This window comes from Balaenoptera physalus, assembly GCF_965194825.1.
Source record: "Balaenoptera physalus genome assembly, chromosome: 11".
Classification (NCBI taxonomy): domain Eukaryota; kingdom Metazoa; phylum Chordata; class Mammalia; order Artiodactyla; family Balaenopteridae; genus Balaenoptera; species Balaenoptera physalus.
In genome coordinates this window covers 72,445,915-72,464,695 of record NC_138896.1, presented here as the reverse complement: position 1 = coordinate 72,464,695, position 18,781 = coordinate 72,445,915, and the positions used below count along the sequence as shown (strand labels likewise).

Genomic DNA, 18,781 nt, shown 5'->3' with positions numbered 1-18,781 from the left:
GAAAATTAGGAAAATATCTGACTTACATGTCAAAATACCGTCTGGGAAGAATGAAACTGGCCTATATGAAATCATCACTTTGACATCTTATAAGCACTTTCAATTCTCTCTCCTTCAACTATGCATATAAGGATTGCTGGTTTATAATAAAACAGATGAAACTACAAAGATATGCACTGATGATTACTTGTTAAATTTTTGAAAACTGCATATGGTTCTATTTTATCTAGCTTTCCATCTGCACCAGCTGGTTATTTTTTTTAAATATTTTTTTTGGTTTGTATTTTCAAGTAGTTTTCAAAATCCAAAATTAATCTTAGGGTCACTTCATTCTGATGATGGTTCTCGGGCCCAGATTAACATTTGTTAGGAAATTCTCACCCTTATTCAACTCATTTCAATTCCACTGACATTTACAACGCTATGTGAGCACAGAGGAGGGGAGTGTCCTAGCCCTCAGAGAGCTTAGTCTAATGGAAGAGTTATGACAAGTAGATAAGCATAGACCATCTCAAAATGCTATGTAAGTCAAAAAAGGGAACATTTATTTTTTTTTTCTGAACTATAATTGACAAATAATACTGTATTACTTTTAGGATACAACATGATGATTTGATATATGTATATACGGCAAAATGATTACCAAAATAAGTTCAGTTAACATCCATCACCATACACAGTTACGATTTGTTTTCCTTGTGGTGGGAACTGTAAAGATCAACTCTTACTGCAACCTTCAAATATCCGACACAGTACTGTTAACTATAGTCACAACCCTGTATATTAAATCCCCAGGACTTTTTTAAAATCTGGGAACAACTACTCTTTTTAGAGCCAATGATCTAGTTCAATTTTTGTTCACTTGAAAACAACCAAAAAAACCTACAGAGCCACCACCAGAAATAAGATCTGAGTTTTTCCCCCCAGCTAAGAACACTCCAACCTGACAGGAAAGATGGTACAGGAGTGGCAAAAAGGATCACCCAAGAGAGGAGTAGGGGCTTCCCTGGTGGCACAGTGGTTAAGAATCCGCCTGCCAATGCAGGGGACACGGGTTCGAGCCCTGGTCCAGGAAGATCCCACATGCCGCGGAGTAACTAAGCCCATGTGCCACAACTACTGAGCCTGTGAGACTAGAGTCTGTGCTCTGAAACACGAGAAGCCACTGCAATGACAAGCCCAAGCACGGCAACAAAGAGTAGCCCCCGCTCACCATAACTAGAGAAAGCCCGCGTGCAGCAACGAAGACCCAGCGCAGCCAAAAATAAATAAATAAAATAAATTATAAAAAAAAAAAAAAAAAAAAAAGAGAGGAGTAGCATCAATGCTGAAGCAAATTGCCCATGCAGAGAGATGATCCCAGAACAATAGAGGTCCCAGACTAAGTGGGGGAGGGGGATATTTTCATTTCTGTAGACCCAACACTAGCATAATACCTGGCACGCAGTGTCGCTCAGTCAATGTCACATCACTTGTAATGAGTATCTTCACTGGAGCAACACACAAGAAAGTAACTTCTACAGTTATGTACACAGGCAAGAAGCTACAGCTAATTCACCACGTGCCCTCAGGCAAGCCACTTCTCTCTGGGCCTGGGTTATCTCATATGCCAAGTAGCAATGATGGTAACTCCTTTGCAGGGTGGTTTCAGGGGTGCATGAGATAATACATTTCAGTACCCCTGTGCTTCTATTACAAAGCACTCTCAGGGACTAAAGATGAGACAGCTGCCCCTGTGTTGCTGCTAAAATTTTAGCACTGATGTATTTCCTCACTGATTTCTAGTGTATACTAAAAACATATCTGATTTTCCCATAGGTCACAAAGCTATTTTCATTTTGACTGGGAAAGAAAGTATGGCCCATAAACATTTTTTCCCCACTGCCTTGGGTCTTAGTACAAAAAGGACAATTCACCAATGTTTTAAGGGGCTCTGGGAAGGTTCTACAAAGATAATGGCTTCTGAGCTGCAAGTTGTTCAAGATGACAGCAGATCACACTAGCCTAGCCACTCAACTATTCCAGAAGTGAACTAGCATCTAGAGAAGAGTTAGCAGACAGATGGCATTCTGTGAGACTCATGCTGACCAGACCATGAGCCTAGGTCATCTATGCCCTGTAATAGAGAACAGAGGTCCAACAAAAGGTAGCAGGTACCAACCAGATACAGCTTTAGGATCCCCATCTGTGGTATCATAGAGAGATATTTGGTCTTTGCTCCAGTTTCCTGACACAGAGCTCCTAAAACTCTTGGAATTTCCTGAGTGATAAGAGCGATGAGTCTTTTGTTTTAATGAGACGACTCCTGGTGGGCTCCTAGATAGTTCCAGGATGGGGCCTGGTCATCGGAAAAACCAAGACTTGATTAAAAGCTTGGAACTTTCAGCCTCATACCCTAACTTCCAGGGAGGGGAAAGGGGCTGGAGATTGAGTCAATCATCAATGGCCAATGAGGTAATCAATAATGCCTACATAAAGGAACTGCCATAAAAACTTCTAAATCATGGGATTTGTAAAGCTTCCAGGTTGGTGAACATATCCACATTCCAGGAGGGTGGTGCACCCTAACTCCATGGGACAGAGGCTTTTACGCTTGGAACCCTTCCAGACCTAAGTACCTATCTACCTCTTCACCTGGTCCTGTATAATAAACTGGTTAAGTGTTTCCCTGAGTCTTGTGAGCCATTCTAGCAAATTATCAAATCTGAAGGGGGTGGGGGATTGTGAGAACCTCCAACAGACGTATGGGTAACCTGGGGATCTGATACTTGTGAATGGCATCTGAAGTAAAGGCAGTGTTGTGGGACTAAGCCCTTAAACCTATGGAGTCTGACGCTAACTCTGGGTAGTTAGTGTCAGAACTGAAATGAATTATAGGATACCCACTTAGTGCCAGAATTGGTTGGTGTCAGGAGGAAAAAAAATCTCTCACCATCTCTCTGCCTATATGACACAGAGGCATACACCGCTTTCTGCTGACATCACTCCAGAACATGTTCAGACCTCCATTTCTCAATTTACATGAAGTTTGTCGCCCCCACCCCCCCCACCCCATGCCAAGTTCAACTGCAAACACCACTGTAATCAGCTAACTTACTGACGGCACTTGTCCTCCGTGCAGTCATTTTAAAATACAGGACTATTCTTGACAAAGATTTACCAAAACCTTTCATCAGATATGCTTGTACATTGTCAAACATACTCACTGTCTTATAAACAAGGTGAGCACTTTCTAGGACTTGATATTAATCTGAAAGCTAAAATGAAAAATTTTCTAAAAAATACAGAATTTTAAATTACTTACAATTAGACAAACAGAACACTCTACTCCCTCAACATAACACCATTGCATAGTTTTAGAAATTAAAATTAAGTCTCTCAGAATTTTTGACAAAAATTTCTTGAGAGGATCTACTCATCCAATATTTTATTTCCAAAGTTAGCACATACATGTTAACTAATGTTAACTAATACTTTCAGGTTGAAGAAACATATCCCAATACTTACACAAATATTATTTAACCACCAATTCACACATAACCTCACACATTGCTACCAGGAATTTTTGTAGCTTGGAGTGTGAGATAAGACAACAGGACTAATATTTTCTTCTTTGATTTGAAGACAAGCAAAGGCAGGAAATGATTTAATTTGTGACACAAATTCAATTGCTAGGTTATTAGGAAAAACCTAATGAAGCTTAAGCTTCATTTATTAAGCAATGATTTTCCTACCCTGTCAGGGACATTTGATTCATTTTTTAAAATGATGTTATCTAAACAACAAGGTCCTACTGTATAGCACCAGGGATATATTCAATACCTTTGATAAACCATCATGGAAAAGAATATACAAAAAGAATGTCTATATGTATATAACTGAGTCACTGTGCTGTACAGCAGAGACTGGCACAACATTGTAAATCAACTATACTTCAGTTAAAAAATAAATAAATAAAATTAAAATCAAAATGATCTTATCTAGTCACTTTCCCTCACCAGAGCTATGAAGTACTATTCCACAGCCCCCACCCCAACTCCTGTACCACGGGATTTTCTAACATGTATCTGACGATTGTGACAGCCAACACTCATTTCTGATAAATGCAAAAGCACTGGTGGGCATTCAAATAAACACAAAAAGAATTTTTTGTCTTATTTTACTTTGTTTTTCCTGTTCCCCCTGCCCCTAAAACAACTGAATGAACCATGAAAGATATAAACCAAGCCAATGAATATCTTTTTTTTTCTCTTTCCAGTCCAAATCTAGTTTTAAAAATCGTGGTCAAAACAAAAACAAAAAACAGTAGGCCCCACAAAACCAAAAGAGGGAATACCACAACAAAACGAACATTCTTTCAACAGAGTCAGGACTAAGTTCTACAAATGGAATATTACCATTTCCCCTATCCTGGTTCCTAAGGTACATTTTGAGGTGGTTTGGAAGTCACATTTCAGACCACTCTAAACATCTCAAAGTGCTCCAGATCATTTAAAAACTCCCCTGAAGGGGGCTTCCCTGGTGGCACAGTGGTTGAGAATCTGCCTGCCAATGCAGGGAACACGGGTTCGAGCCCTGGTCTGGGAGGATCCCACATGCTGCGGAGCAACTGGGCCCGTGAGCCACAACTACTGAGCCTGCACGTCTGGAGCCTGTGCTCCACAACAAGAGAGGCCGTGATGGTGAGAGGCCCGCGCACCGCGATGAAGAGTGGCCCCCGCTTGCCACAAATAGAGAAAGTCCTCGCACAGAAACGAAGACCCAACACAGCCAAAAATAAATAAATAAATAAATAAATTTATTAAAAAAAAAAAAAAAAAAAAAACAACTCCCCTGAAGGCAAAGCAGCCCTCTTTTAGTAAGGAGAAATAGTAGAGAAACTTCCCCAATACTGAGACTGAAATAACCAAGACCTTCAAGGCCTCCAAAGGTCTCCTATGTAGAAAACAGCTTCTCTCTGAGAATTTACAAATTCTTACAACCCAATTACGTTTTTAGAGGTTGAAAATATTCTTTTTAAAAAATATGCATTGGAACAGAGGTACAGTGAGCCTTCCAGAAAGCACACAAAAAAGGTCCATCTGTATGCATTTTTCTCTACTTCTTGTCTGATCATTTCCTATAATACCCATGAAAAGTCTTGATTTATTTTACTTCTCTGAAACTCAGGGGACATCACTTTATTTGCTGATCTCTCTGACCAGTGATTACCTTCAAGCATTCACCTAGGTGTTATTCTCTTTTAATCCTGTTGCCTCTAAAAGCTGTCAACCAATTTTCAAGAAGGCTTATTTTTTAAAATTGAGATGTAATTCACATACCATAAAATGCAGTAGTATATTCACAAAGTAGTGTAATTCAGTAGTGTACAATTCAGTAGTATATTCACAAAGTAGTGTAACCATTACCACCAAATAGTTCCTAAGAGGCTTGTATTTAACTTAGATAGAAGACCTAAGTGATAACCTAAGTAAGAAACATGGAAGTAGGGAAAAATTGCTTTAATTTACATTCTGAGGGTAGAGAATGTAAGCTAGAAAGGGTGAGCACAAATCAGATATTCTGCAAGGGGAAAGTTAAAGGAAGAAGCCAATGTACTTTAAATCCCATAAATAGTTTTTATGGATGGCCTCTATCTGCTTCCCATTGAAGGTAACTGTATAAATGACTTTTCCTCCCTGGACTGAAGCTGGGACTCAAGCAGGCTCCTGCACTATGCAGGCTAATTAATGACTCTTTTCTTCTTGCTACTCCATCAGAGGGAACTCTTCAGTGAATTCTTCTAACTACCAAAAGGCACAGGAAGCCCCATACAGCCTTATACAAACTAAGATTCAGACAAAGCCACCTAAGCATTTGACCAAAAAGACAAGTGAGGACTATAGAAGCCAGAAGCAATTCTACCTAAAGAAGAGTGAGGAACTCAGAAAGGCAGTGAACCGACACAGGGCTATAAACAGTTCAAACACCTTCTGCATTTCAGAGAGGCAAACTCCATCTCAGCCACATAGTTCTAGGGAAGAGAATATAACCTGCCAATTAAGGCATCTGCTCATCACTGTCATGCTATACTGTCACCTGTCTGTTCTACCTCCAGATGTCCTGTGTGGTTTAGATAGAGACCTCCAATGCTACATAGTCTACCAACCAAAAACTGCCAAGCTGGTGGTCCTTGCTTCTGAATAAAGTGATGCCTTGGGCTGCGAAGGATGTCCCATTCTCAGATCCAGATTAAGACTCTACACCCAGGACTTCCCTCGTGGCGCAGTGGTTAAGAATCTGCCTGCCAACGCAGGAGACACAGGTTTGAACCCTGGTACAGGAAGATTCCACATGCTACAGAGCAACTAAGTCCATGCATCACAACTACTGAGCCTGCGCTCTAGAGCCCGTGAGCCACAACTATTGACCTGCGTGCCTAGAGCCCGTGCTCCGCAACAAGAGAAGCCACTGCGATGAGAAGCCCGTGCACCACAACAAAGAGTAGCCCCTGCTCGCTGCAACTACAGAAAGCCCGCGTGCAGCAACGAAGACCCAACACAGCCATAAATAAATAATCAATCAATCAATCAATTAATTAATACCATACTAAAAAAAAAAGACTCGACACCCAAAAGCCCCAAGGAAAGGTAGCATGCAGGGAGCCCAATAACAAAGTCAATAAAAATATTAAAACTTCCCTACCAGGGCTGCAAACTACCACTAACCATCCTTGCTAACTTAAGGGGTTTTAATAAGGAAGCTTAAATTGAAGAATGAGCCAGCTCCCAGAATAGAAAATGAGTTTCATCTTAAGTGTTAGGAAAGTTAACTACCCCAAAGAAAAAGATTAAGTAAAACCAGAAATTCTTAAATAAATAAATACATTTTATAAAAAAACAAAAAACAAAAAACAAAAAACCAGAAATTCTAAAGTCTTGCTTTCCAAAACAGTACTGGGATTCTACTTTAAAGTCAGCAACAAACCCTCAAAAGTACCCAGACCTGACCAAGCCCTGAAAACATACTTATATCCTCTTAGGCGACCCCTCCCCTTACTAGCTGACAGACCTAAACTCAAACTTCCCTTAGTCACTAAACCTTAGTGCCTTACTGCTCCTATAAAGTCTACAGGGACCTCAAGCTATCATTCCCAATAGTCCAGTGAGCCCCTATTCTGCAGTAAGTAACACACCACCTAATGAGGTTCAGAATACATCATCATCAGAGACAACTCGCTCATGTCTCTGCTTATGGTACTTAGCCAAGTTGTCCATTTCCAGAGTCTACACCAAGGTAATCTCTCAGGAGAGGTGAGGGTACCTTAAAGTGAGGGTAAGAGTCACAAAACATCCATATTCTCTAACAGGACCTTCTACTCAAAGTCTTTGGGGTGGGAAACATTAAAAATGAAATAAACAAGACCAATCCCCAGGTAATGCCAAGGATGACTAAAATTAACCCTAGTTCCAGCACCTCTCCCCAGTTCACCTGATCCCTCTAGGACCGCATCACAGGATTCTTCTCCAGGTGTACTGTTCTCCGCTCAGCCATAGAGTCCATCCACTGCCTCCACAAGGCCCACCCAGCCCTAAAAAGTGCCTCTTGGCTTCCCAGACATTCTTATTTTTAAAGCTCAGCCACCTTTCCTTAAGGCTCATCTGTAAACACCCTCCCCAAATGTGGTACCAAACCCAGTAAGTCTCCTGGTTGAAAACATCTTCTGTAGTTTTAGAGATGTGACAAGTTAAGTGTGATATTTTCTGATTGGTCAGTTTTCCCCTAAGAACTAAAAGTTTTACTTGTCTATTCTGTAAGTGCCAGAAAAAAAAAACAAAAATGTGTATTTGCATTTTCCAACTATAATTTATTTTTTATAAATGATGTTGAGCTACTCCATCTGGAATACCATAAACTATGCATGTTTTGTATCACCAGTGTCAACCCATTTCACAATGGATTTCTGCCCCTAAACTGAAAGATACTCAGAGTTTTTTCTTTTCTTAAGGAAGGCACTTCTGTTTTATCAACACAGAGGTAAAAACTCAAACCATTTCAATTGTGAAAAATGAAAGGATATGAGCCTGCTTCCTTAATAAATGCAGAGAGCCTCTGACACTTTCAATATACCCAAAATGCTAGGGTACGAGACCAAGTGACTTGGTTGCTGCAAATGCTTACTTCCTAAGAAGAAATTTCCTTCACAGGGTCACAAAAACTGTGTCCACTCACTGTATGAACACTGACAGAATCAAAGCAAGATATTGTTTCTTCCTACTAACACCACGCTATTAACCTTCTAACTTTCTGACACTACTTAATGAAGCAGTACTAAAACAATTCTGTAGTACTTCAGTTTACTGTAAGAGAGTTACTTTCTATGTCTGAGACTTATTAGGAAACATAATCCATAAGCTATACTGTTTTTACTTAAATGATACAAATTCCTTTGGGAAAAAAATCACAGCAAGCTTTATACTGTCAGTATTCAAGTCCATCTAAAAATCAACAGCAGTTCTGTCTGCATTCAAATATTAGAGAAACACTGTGAAAATGAGAACATCTACAACCATTCCAAGACCTCTGGAGGAAGTATGCTACATAAACAGAAAGAACAGCTAAGAACATAAAATAACATCAACACTACTCCAGTTCCTGCCCCAGCTCTGTACAGCAGAACTGATATCAGGTAGGCAAGGCCCTGCCATGGGCTCTTAAGGCACATATGCATTAGGCTTTTCTACTTACAGAAGGTCCACTTGCTTACTGTCTATTTTAAACGGTGCAAAAAAGTTCTAGAATAAAGACTATAAACAAATAATCGAATGCAATCATTCTCACAATTCAGGGTGCATCAAAAATCGCATGGAGGGACTTCCCTGGTGGCACAGTGGTTAAGACTCCACACTCCCAAAGCAGGGGCCCCGGTCTGATCCCTGATCAGGGAACTAGATCCCACATGCATGCTGCAACTAAGAGTTCGCATGTCACAACTAAGGAGCCTGCCTGCCGCATCTAAGACCCGGCACGACCAAATAAATAAATAAATACATAAAATAGACATTAAAAAAAAATTGCATGGAGGGCTTGTTAAAGCAGAGATTAGTAGGCCCCACCCCCAGAGTTCCTGATTCAGAAGATCTAGAAAGGAGTCTGAAAATATGTATTTCTAACAAGTTCAGAGGTAGTACTGACACTGCTGGTCCAGGATCCACTCTGAGAACCACTGCTCTATAGTTTGTTGACAGAAATAGTTCACTGTAGTCTTTATCTTGCAAGATTTCTGCTGATTGTTTAAAAATGGGATACATCAGATTTACATCAGTTTTTCACATTTTTATTGGAAATAATTTCCAAGTTACAAAAAAAGTTGCAAGAACAGTACAAAGAACACACTCATATGCCCATTACCAGTTTCATCTATTGATACATGTTGTCATATCTACTCCCTTCCTTCTCCATATTCATCAAATATTTTTTCTATACCCCATGAGAGAAAACTGCATACATCCTGGTCCTTTACTTCTAAAAACTTCACTGTGTATTTCCTAAGAATAAGGATGTTCTCTTACATAACCACAGTAGTTACCAACTTCAGTGAATTTAACATTGATACACCACTGCCACAATCAATATATAAAACAGTTCCATTATGCCCCCCAATTCTTATGCTTCCATTTTACAGTCAGCTCCTCCCCCAATACCTTGGCAACCACTATCTTCTATTACTATAATTTTGCTTTTTCCAGAATGTCATATAAATAGGATCATACAGTATGCAGTATTTTTTAAAATTATAATCAAATACAGAGAACATAAAATGCACCATTTTAAAGTGTACAATTCAGTGACATTAAGTACATTCACCATGTTATGCAACCATCACCACTATCTAGTTCCAGAAGAACATTTTTATCACCCCAAAAGGAAACCCCATACCCATTAAGCAGTCACTCCCCTTTTCCCTCTTCTCCAGCCCCTAACAACCACCAAACTACCCAATCCATTTTCTGTCTCTACAGATATGCCTATTCTGGATATTTCATATAAATGGAATCAGACAATATGTGGTCTTTTGTGTCTGGTTCTTTCACTGAGCATAATGTTTTCAAGGTTCATTCAAGTTGTAGCATGTATCAGTACTTTATTTCTTTTCAGGGCAGTATGTAGCCTTTTGAGTCTAGTTTCTTTCACTTAGCATAATGCCTTTGAGATTCATCCATGTTGTTACATGCACACATAGTTTCATCATTTTTGCTGCTGAGTAGTATTCCATTGTATGTGTATACCAGAATTTGTTTGCTCAGTCACCAAAAGACATTTCATTCCTGATACTTTCCCCAGGAATATAATCATGTAAGTCAAGGTACTTTTACAACTAATAGGGTTATTATATATTTGCACATGGCAATAGAAAAACTCAAACGTACACAATATGTGTGGGTTCACAGTCCCTTATCTGCAATTCCAAAATCCAAATATCCCCTAAATACCAAGTTTTTGGTAAATTTTCAGTGAAGTCATTTGGAGACAAATCTTGACCTATATACTACACTTAGTCTCTTTATAGTCATCTTCTTAGTGAGAATATTCATTTTGCTGCAGAAGTATTACGTCTGATACACATCCCACTGGGAGAAATAATTCATGTATGAGCTACGTACCACATTACCTTTCTATATTCAGAAAAATTCATAAATTCATCTGACCCCACAGATTTTGGATAGAAGTTGTGGCCCTGTACTTACACAGCTCTAAATGAGACAAAAATTAAACTGATATTACTTGAGTCAGTGAAGAGGCATTAATGTTTTCTCTGTTACAGACTAGCTCCCCAATGCATCAACTAAAAGGATGAACTCTACCCCACAATCCCCCTCTTATGATCAACATCCATCCTACATGGTCTCTGCAGGTTATCCTAGCCTAAAAAATTGACTGCCATTTATAAAAGACACCATTTCTACTAAAATTCACTCAAAACCTTTGAACAAGTAAATGTTAAAGTTCTCAGAACATCTGATTGTTTCAAGGTATGTTCTTCAGCAGATACATAAGAGTGCGCGGCTGTGAAACCTAAACTACTTTTTAATGCACCTCACCTGAAAGGAGACCACAGCTGCTCTCCATATACATTACTCCACATACACCACATTATTCATTCCAGGCATGCTGGGAACCCATCAGGGCCTGGCATAGTGTCAAGAACTGGGTAAACAGGAGGGAACAAGACAGACGAGGCTCCTGCTATCATGGAGCTAACTCTCTAGTGAGAGGAATAAGACACACAAAACCACTGAGAAAAATATCAAAGTGATAAATCCTATGATGACAAACCCAGATACAATAAAAAATGACTGAGGAGTGATTTTAGATTGGATGGTGAGGCAAGGCCTCTGAGAGTTGAAACTGAAGCCAAGAACGAAACCCCAAAAGACAAGTGAGGATCAGTGGGAAGAGCAGTGCAAAGGCCCTGACAGAGAAAGAAGTCTTTATTCGCCAAGGACTACAGAAAGGCTCAGTGTGGCTAGAGTATAATAAGAAAGGTGGAGAGCAGTATGGGATGAGGTCAGACAAACAGCCAAGGGCAAACTCATGCAGGACTGTGTAAGTCAAAACAAGAAGTTGGGAATTTCTTCCAACTGAGATGGAAAGGTGTTAAAGGGTGTTAGGCAGGGGAATAACATGATCTGACCGATAATTTAAAAAGTTCATTCTACTTGCCACACAGTGATGTAATATGGATAACATGGGACTGGTAATCCAATCCATTCATTTTAAAAGGTATATATATATATATATACGCACATATATGTATGTGCATATATATATTTTTATTATACTATCACTTCATATATTAAAATGCCAAGAAAAGTGCATTTCCTGAAAGCTGATTTTTTTTTTTTTTAATAAAACCACTGTCCTGTCTTGAATGATTTCACATGTGTATCAATATCTCTGGTGTGCCAGCTACAATTTTAATAGCTACCACAGCCAGGAAATTTAAGAACTCCCTCTGTGAACCGTGTAAGTTAATGTAGGTCTTACTCTGCTAATAAATCCGACAATATACATAGAAAGTCAATGAGTACTAAAGAAATGGAAGAATTGCAATTGCTGCTATTTAAACATCAAGACATGTCTTTTTCCTAAAAATACCAATACTTAACGAAAGCACAGTTCATGAAACAAGATAAAAGCTGAAATTATTGCCCTATGAGTCAAAAAGCAACGGCAGCCTATAAATTCTATTTTTAATTCCCAAAGTTAATAGTAAATCAAGAAAGTCTGTATGAGACACATGCCCCACCCTGCCAAAAAAGTGGTGTGCGAGAACAACATAACTACTCTTAGTCACGTTTCCACAAATTTAGAGTTGACGTATTTAAAACAAGGAAACTATAGCTTCCTGAGAAATAATGCTTCTGAGTTTGTTGTCAAATTACAGAAAAAAAATTTCTGTACTTAACTCAAACACCAGATTATTTCAAGCACAAAAATTTATTTTTGTGGATAGTTTTCCTCTGTAGAACCAATTGAAAGAAGCTATCTAGTTAATGCAAAAATTTTATTCCATGGTAAACTGTTTAAAAGTAAACTATCTACTCAAAAATATGGCTTACTCTTACTTGAAGAGTTCTTTAACATGAATTACTGAAATTCTAAGTTTTGTGAAAAAACGAATGCTCTACTTCTTCAATTTAAAATTCTGCAAAATAGATAACTTAAATATTACCTTTGTTTTTAAACCACTTCATATGTGTAGTCCTAAAAATACTGGTCCAATACCTTGAGTGCATGGCATTTCACTTTTGATTACTTTTTCTGTAATAAGATTTGAAGAAACTGACCAAACTTGGTACTCTAAAATACTAGGAGGATATTCTGAAAATCTAATCTGCAGTTCAGACCACAGAACAGAGGTCAAAAAGAAAGCTCTTCTGGATCTATTTATGGGTTTCCACAAAATAGCTGTTGCAGGAGTCTGTTCGCAGAATAAGACTAAAATTTCAAGAAACCACTAATCTGTACAATTTCTCTGGAAAGTTGAAAATTCCACGCTGAAGAAATGAAATGTAAAATTTTACATATAGTAAGATAATTAAAATCTTACCAGGCTCAAATGTAAACATTCCACCACCATGAAGAACATAAGCAGTAAGTTTAATGATTTAATTATATAAAATATATCTGGGGACAAATGCTACAACACTCACTTTATATCTCACAGGCACTCAGAAGAACTGGAACATGCATCCTTATTGCCTATGTGTGGACAAACGTCCACAAAGAACCACAGCTAACACTAAAGCTGGCTGTTATTTGAAGGCATCAACAGGAGACTTCCGAAAATCTTAACTATGGTTTCTTAAAAAAATTTTGAGTAGCACAAGATGAAGAGATCTGACAAAGACTCTTCCTAACCCAAGGCTGCATGCAAGTCATGAAACTCACCTGTGTTATACTCCTTCAACTGCAAGTCCTTTACAGGCATGCCATCAGGAGTCCGAAAGGCATTAAGAATCTGCAAGAATATGGTATGTACAGTAATGATACACATCATAATCAAATATTGAATATTATATTTCCCCTAGTGGCTTTTATTCTACGTAATTTAAAGCTATGATTAATTTACAAAGGCAAAATTGAGCCATACACACTCCAGGCATTCAAAAACTGCTGAATAAGTAGAACATAATTATTTAAAAATTCTCAAGTACATAAAAAAGGCAGAAGAGCATAACCTCAAGAACTCAAGCTCTGAAATCAGACTGCCTGTATTCCAAGCCTCTCCTGCTCATGTGCTGTGTAACCTTTCAGCATCCGGATTCTCATCTTTTAAACATAAGATGATGCACTGAGCTCTTTCCAGTCCAAGGCCATGGCACCTGAACTCCCTCAGCCTGGTCAGTTCTTCTCCCCATTTTCAAATGGACTGTTCTCTCACTTGCATTCAGGCCTGGGCTCAAATGTCACTTCCTCAGTGATGTCTTCCCTAACTACCCAATCTAAAATAGCCTATACCCCAATGATGCTCTAAACCCTTACTTTAGTTTCCTTCAGGGCATTTATCACTGCTTGATTTTTTTTTTTTTTGCTTATTTTTATTATCCATGGAAGCAGTGACTTCATAATGTTCACTGCTATATCACTCAGTGTCTAGAACACTGCCTGGAATACAATAGTGCTTAATATTTGGAATGAATGAATAAAGAGTACCTGTTTCATAGGATGTTGTGATAATTAAATGAACTAATGCTTGTAAGCATCACACAATGCCTAATACAGAGTAAAGCACTGTCTGCTCTGGTTGTTGTATATTCTGACCAAACTATTCCTTAAGGTCATCCATAGTTTAGTCACCAAGTCCTTCACCACTGAGAAGTTAGGCAGCTCCCAGTTTTTACTACTGTCAATAAACCGCATCTTTATGCATCTTTATGTAACTGCATCTTGGATCATCCCCTAAAGGATGATTATCAGGTCTAAGGACAGCAATCATTTGTCATAATTTTTTTTTTTTTTTTAACAAACCTCACCTCAGTTGAGTACATGTGTAACTGGTGAAAAATGAATGAGCTCTATGGATTAGACCAAAGCCAATTTCCTGGTTTAGCTACTGTACTACAGTAATACAAGATGTTGACACTGGGGGACGGGCGGGAGAAAGCTGGGTGAAGGATAACCAAGATTTCCCTGAATATTTCTTTACGCTTTCCTGGGAATCTACAATTTTTCAAAATAAAAAGTTTAAAAAAATTTTTTAATTGACAAAAAGAAAGGAAAAGGAAAAAAGAAAAAGAAAAAAAGCCTTACCTCTTCTTTTGCTGCACTTTCAGGCACCCCATTTAATCGAATAAGCTTGCTTGGTTTCTCCTCACTTGGGCCAGTCCTATAATCTTGATCCTTGAATCCAGAATAAAAAATTATTTTAGAAACAAATACATGTTAATGCGCAAAATGAAATAACATGAAATACAGGTACTCAGGATCAAAAATCAAAATGACTTACATCATATGAAGATATGAAAAATTATAATTGTCTCTATTTTTCTGAGTTCCAAAATTTGATTTCTTTCTTTTTTTTTTTTTTTTTTTTGTGGGATCTTAGTTCCCCGACCAGGGATTGAGCCCGGGCCCCAGCAGTGAAAGCGCCGAGTCCTAACCACTGGACTGCTAGGGAATTCCCCTAAAATTTGATTTCAAATCATTAGAATACAAGTGTGTTAAGATCCATGCTCATTGAGGGAATTTTGAAATAGTAAAGCAGAAAATTAAGAGAAACAACACTGAATACGACTTTTATAAACAGGAAAAAAATCACCTAGATTCTCAAAACTAAAATTTTCTTTTCCTGAATGAGAAAACAGCAAATAAATAAATAAAACCAGATGTCATTTATCAAAGATGTGGGTTTCCCTGGTGGCACAGTGGTTGAGAATCTGCCTGCCAATGCAGGGGACGCAGGTTCGAGCCCTGGTCTGGGAAGATCCCACATGCCGCAGAGCAACTGGGCCCGTGAGCCACAACTACTGAGCCTGCGCGTCTGGAGCCTGTGCTCCGCAACAAGAGAGGCCGCAATAGTGAGAGGCCCGCGCACCGCGATGAAGAGTGGCCCCCCCGCTCGCCGCAACTAGAGAAAGCCCTCGCACGGAAACGAAGACCCAACACAGCCAAAAATAAATAAATAAATAAATAAATTTATTAAAAAAAAAAAAAAAAAAAAAGATGTAATCTATAACAAATTCCAGAACAAAGTCAAAAGGTATCATCTGACAATATAACTTAACAGTACAATTCAGAGAAATCTGCATTTTCCATATTCACAAAAGTCTCAGCTCTAACTGATTCTCTTTCATTTCAACAGTTATAAAAAGGGTTTAACTTTTGGGGAAAAAAGTCTCCTATAACTACGTGACCACACCTCCCAGTTATGCCTACTCTCCTGGCATAAGTACAAATAGTGTCCTCTTTTACTCTTGAAAGCGTCCTGACTTGAACAATAAATTATATGGCCATCCAGCTCTAACATTCTCAAAATCCATTATTTGGTTAGCATGTCTTAGAATTACTGTCCAAAATAACAGAAACTTCAATAGAGATGGGTGATACCTATTTTAAAAGATAATATTTTCAATGTCCAACTGCAAAAATAATTCTCCTCGCTTAGATTATATATACATTAGATTATACATTATACATACAGAAATTCAACATTTAAGTCAATTAAGTTAGCTTCAAGAGAATACTTGCAACATTAACATCACCTCCTCATAACTAGGTATTCTCTACCTCTATATCCTAGGTATTCTCTAAAGGAGTTTAAATAAGAAAATGAACCCTAAACAGCCACAGGCCTGACTATGCAAGAGTTGAGAGAGAACCAACTCCCAAAGACAAATACTTTCAAACTAAATTATCCCAAAGCATTTCGATCAGTACCATCAAGCAAAATAATGAAGAGACACACATCAAAAATATGATCTGAACTGAGGGCCCTTTCTCTAGAGATGTACATTGAATACAAATCTTGCTTTTTAATGGCTGTACAAAGTTAAGACCTAGGACTAATGGTCCTGGACTCTACACTTCACCCTTCAGAAAAGTTTTATGAAAAAGCAAAATTCAAAAAAGCAATCCATTCCATTAACATACCTGAAGGTCCCGTTGGGCATCTTGGGAAATTTTGCCCTCTGGAAAAGACTTGCTCTGGCCATAGCCAAATATCTGGCTTCCTGGAAGCCTGTGATCCACATCACGGTACTCCATGCTTCTGTAATCAGTGTCTTGCCGGCCAAGGAAGTCCAGACCACCTTCTTCTTTAAACATACCAGCATCCGAACTCTGTTGTTCACCTCCAGAAAGCTGTGACTTGTCCTGGTCTTGAAGTGGACTTTGGCTGGTCTGAAAGTCTGGTGGAGACTCATGTTCAAAAGCTACACCTTGTGTTTCTCCTTCTCTTGTTTCTGAATGCTCAAATTCTCCCTTCTGAATGCCAAAAGCAGGCCTTTCTGTTGTATGGTCATGTGCAGATTCTTCTCTCTTGTTCACATTCATACCAGAATGTTCTCTATCTTGTGTAGAGGGCTGAATGTAATCCAAAATATTTGGATCCACAGAGGGCATCTCCCTATCTTTAAATTCCATACAAGGTCCCACCTCTCTGCCCCTAAAATCCTGATCAGTCCTGGACCGGTGTCTACCTCTGAAATCTGAATGTGATGTATCCCTGTCCCTAAAGTCTAGATCACTAGTACCTGAACCTCGGCCTCTAAAGTCCATCTGTGTTCCGTCTTTGTCCCTGAAGTCCAAATCAGATACATCTCTATTCCTAAAATCAGAACGGGACTGATCTCTGGCCCTGAAATCCAAATCTGATAAATCCCTTCCCCTAAAATCTGCATGGGATCCATCCCGGCCTCTAAAATCTAAATCATAAGTGCCCCGGCCCCTGAAGTCAGGTGGAGGAGCATCCCTACCTCTAAAGTCAACAGTATGAGCATCCCTGTCTCTGTAGTTCATGTGAGATGTCTCCCTACCTCTATAATCCATAGAAGTACCATCTCCACCCCTATAGTCCATAGGTGGTCCTTCTCTATCGCGAAAATCCCCAGAATGTATGTCCCTACTTCTGAAGTCCAACTGTGATGAATCTCTGCTCTGGAAATCAGAAGATGAAAAATCTCCCCCCCTGAAATCATGTCCAGGTCCCTCCCCTCCTCGATAGTCACCATGCTGTCCGTCTCTAGCTCCATAGCTGAAAGAATGCTCCTCTACATTTGCAAAGGGAGGCCCCGAATGCCCCTGGAAATCAAAGGGAAGTGAATCTCTGCCAGGAAAGTTGCCAGAGTGTCTCTCTTGAGCATGACTCTTAAGGGGAGGAGGAGGATAATCCCTGTTCCACCCGGGAGCAAACCTTTCTTCTTGGCTCCCACTGTAGAAACAAAGACAGTGTTATTCATATTGTCCAGAGAGTTTGAAATCTACACACCAGCATATTCTTCTCTAATCAACAGCACATTCGTCTGCAAACATTTTTTTTTTTTTGGCAGAGTTCTGTAACAAGGTCCTAGATCTGCAGAAAACAGCAATGTTTTGCTATTTTAAGACGAAGTGGTGTAGTAAACTTTTATATTCCCATTTCAGAACACGAGGAAAGTCAACACAAGGTTTTCAACATGACTGTTGCAGAAAAAGCTTTCACCCAGTCCTGCTACAGGGAAAATCCGCAACACCAGATAAGCTAGCAATGGTGACACTCTACAAAAATTTCCATTTCCTATAGCCAGGGAACTTAGAATTCCAAGATCAGCATGATGATTCCTATACATCAGAAAAACCAATGCACTGTAAATTTTATACAGTAGGTTTCAGGAGGTGTCTTTCTCATTGGTGCATACAGGAGTAACATTCCAAAATATTTGATTACAGCCACAGTATGGACACCACCCAGTCAGAATGGATGCAGGCCCAAAATGAAGAAACACTGGCTGTAAATCACTAGGAGTACACCAGTGTTCACCAGCTGAGCATCAGCCCTGGCTGCATCTAAATCCTCGTTCTACAGTGGCTCCACCTAGAACTGCTCTCACCTGGGTCCTATTATTGTAACTACTCAAGGGTATCTCAGAAGGCAGCATGAATCATGCCACAAAGCATGTGTTAAGTCGACTAAACCAAGCAACAGCATCCAGGAGCTTAATACTGAAAGGGACCTAGAGAGAGCATTAGGCCTTCAAGCATTATCACCAGGTCCCCCCAAAAAAAAGCTGATTTTCTAGATTCTAATGCCTCATCTAAT

General features: G+C 39.1%; 1 protein-coding gene across 4 annotated transcripts in view; it reads right to left on the bottom strand.

The window, feature by feature from the left end:
- RBM6 (RNA binding motif protein 6) overlaps nt 1–18,781 on the bottom strand; it is a 105,138-nt gene that overhangs the window by 63,399 nt on the left and 22,958 nt on the right. For 3 of the 4 annotated variants that reach the window (XM_082414139.1, XM_082414138.1, XM_082414140.1), the window contains exons 3-5: nt 16,636–17,914; nt 14,797–14,886; nt 13,435–13,504 (exon numbers count right to left, since the gene is read on the bottom strand). The exons of the other annotated variant lie outside the window; for it this stretch is intronic. In XM_082414139.1, the coding sequence (XP_082270265.1) occupies nt 13,435–13,504; nt 14,797–14,886; nt 16,636–17,914 (1,439 nt within the window). The remainder of the gene's footprint in view (nt 1–13,434; nt 13,505–14,796; nt 14,887–16,635; nt 17,915–18,781) is intronic. 4 annotated transcript variants of the gene reach the window in all.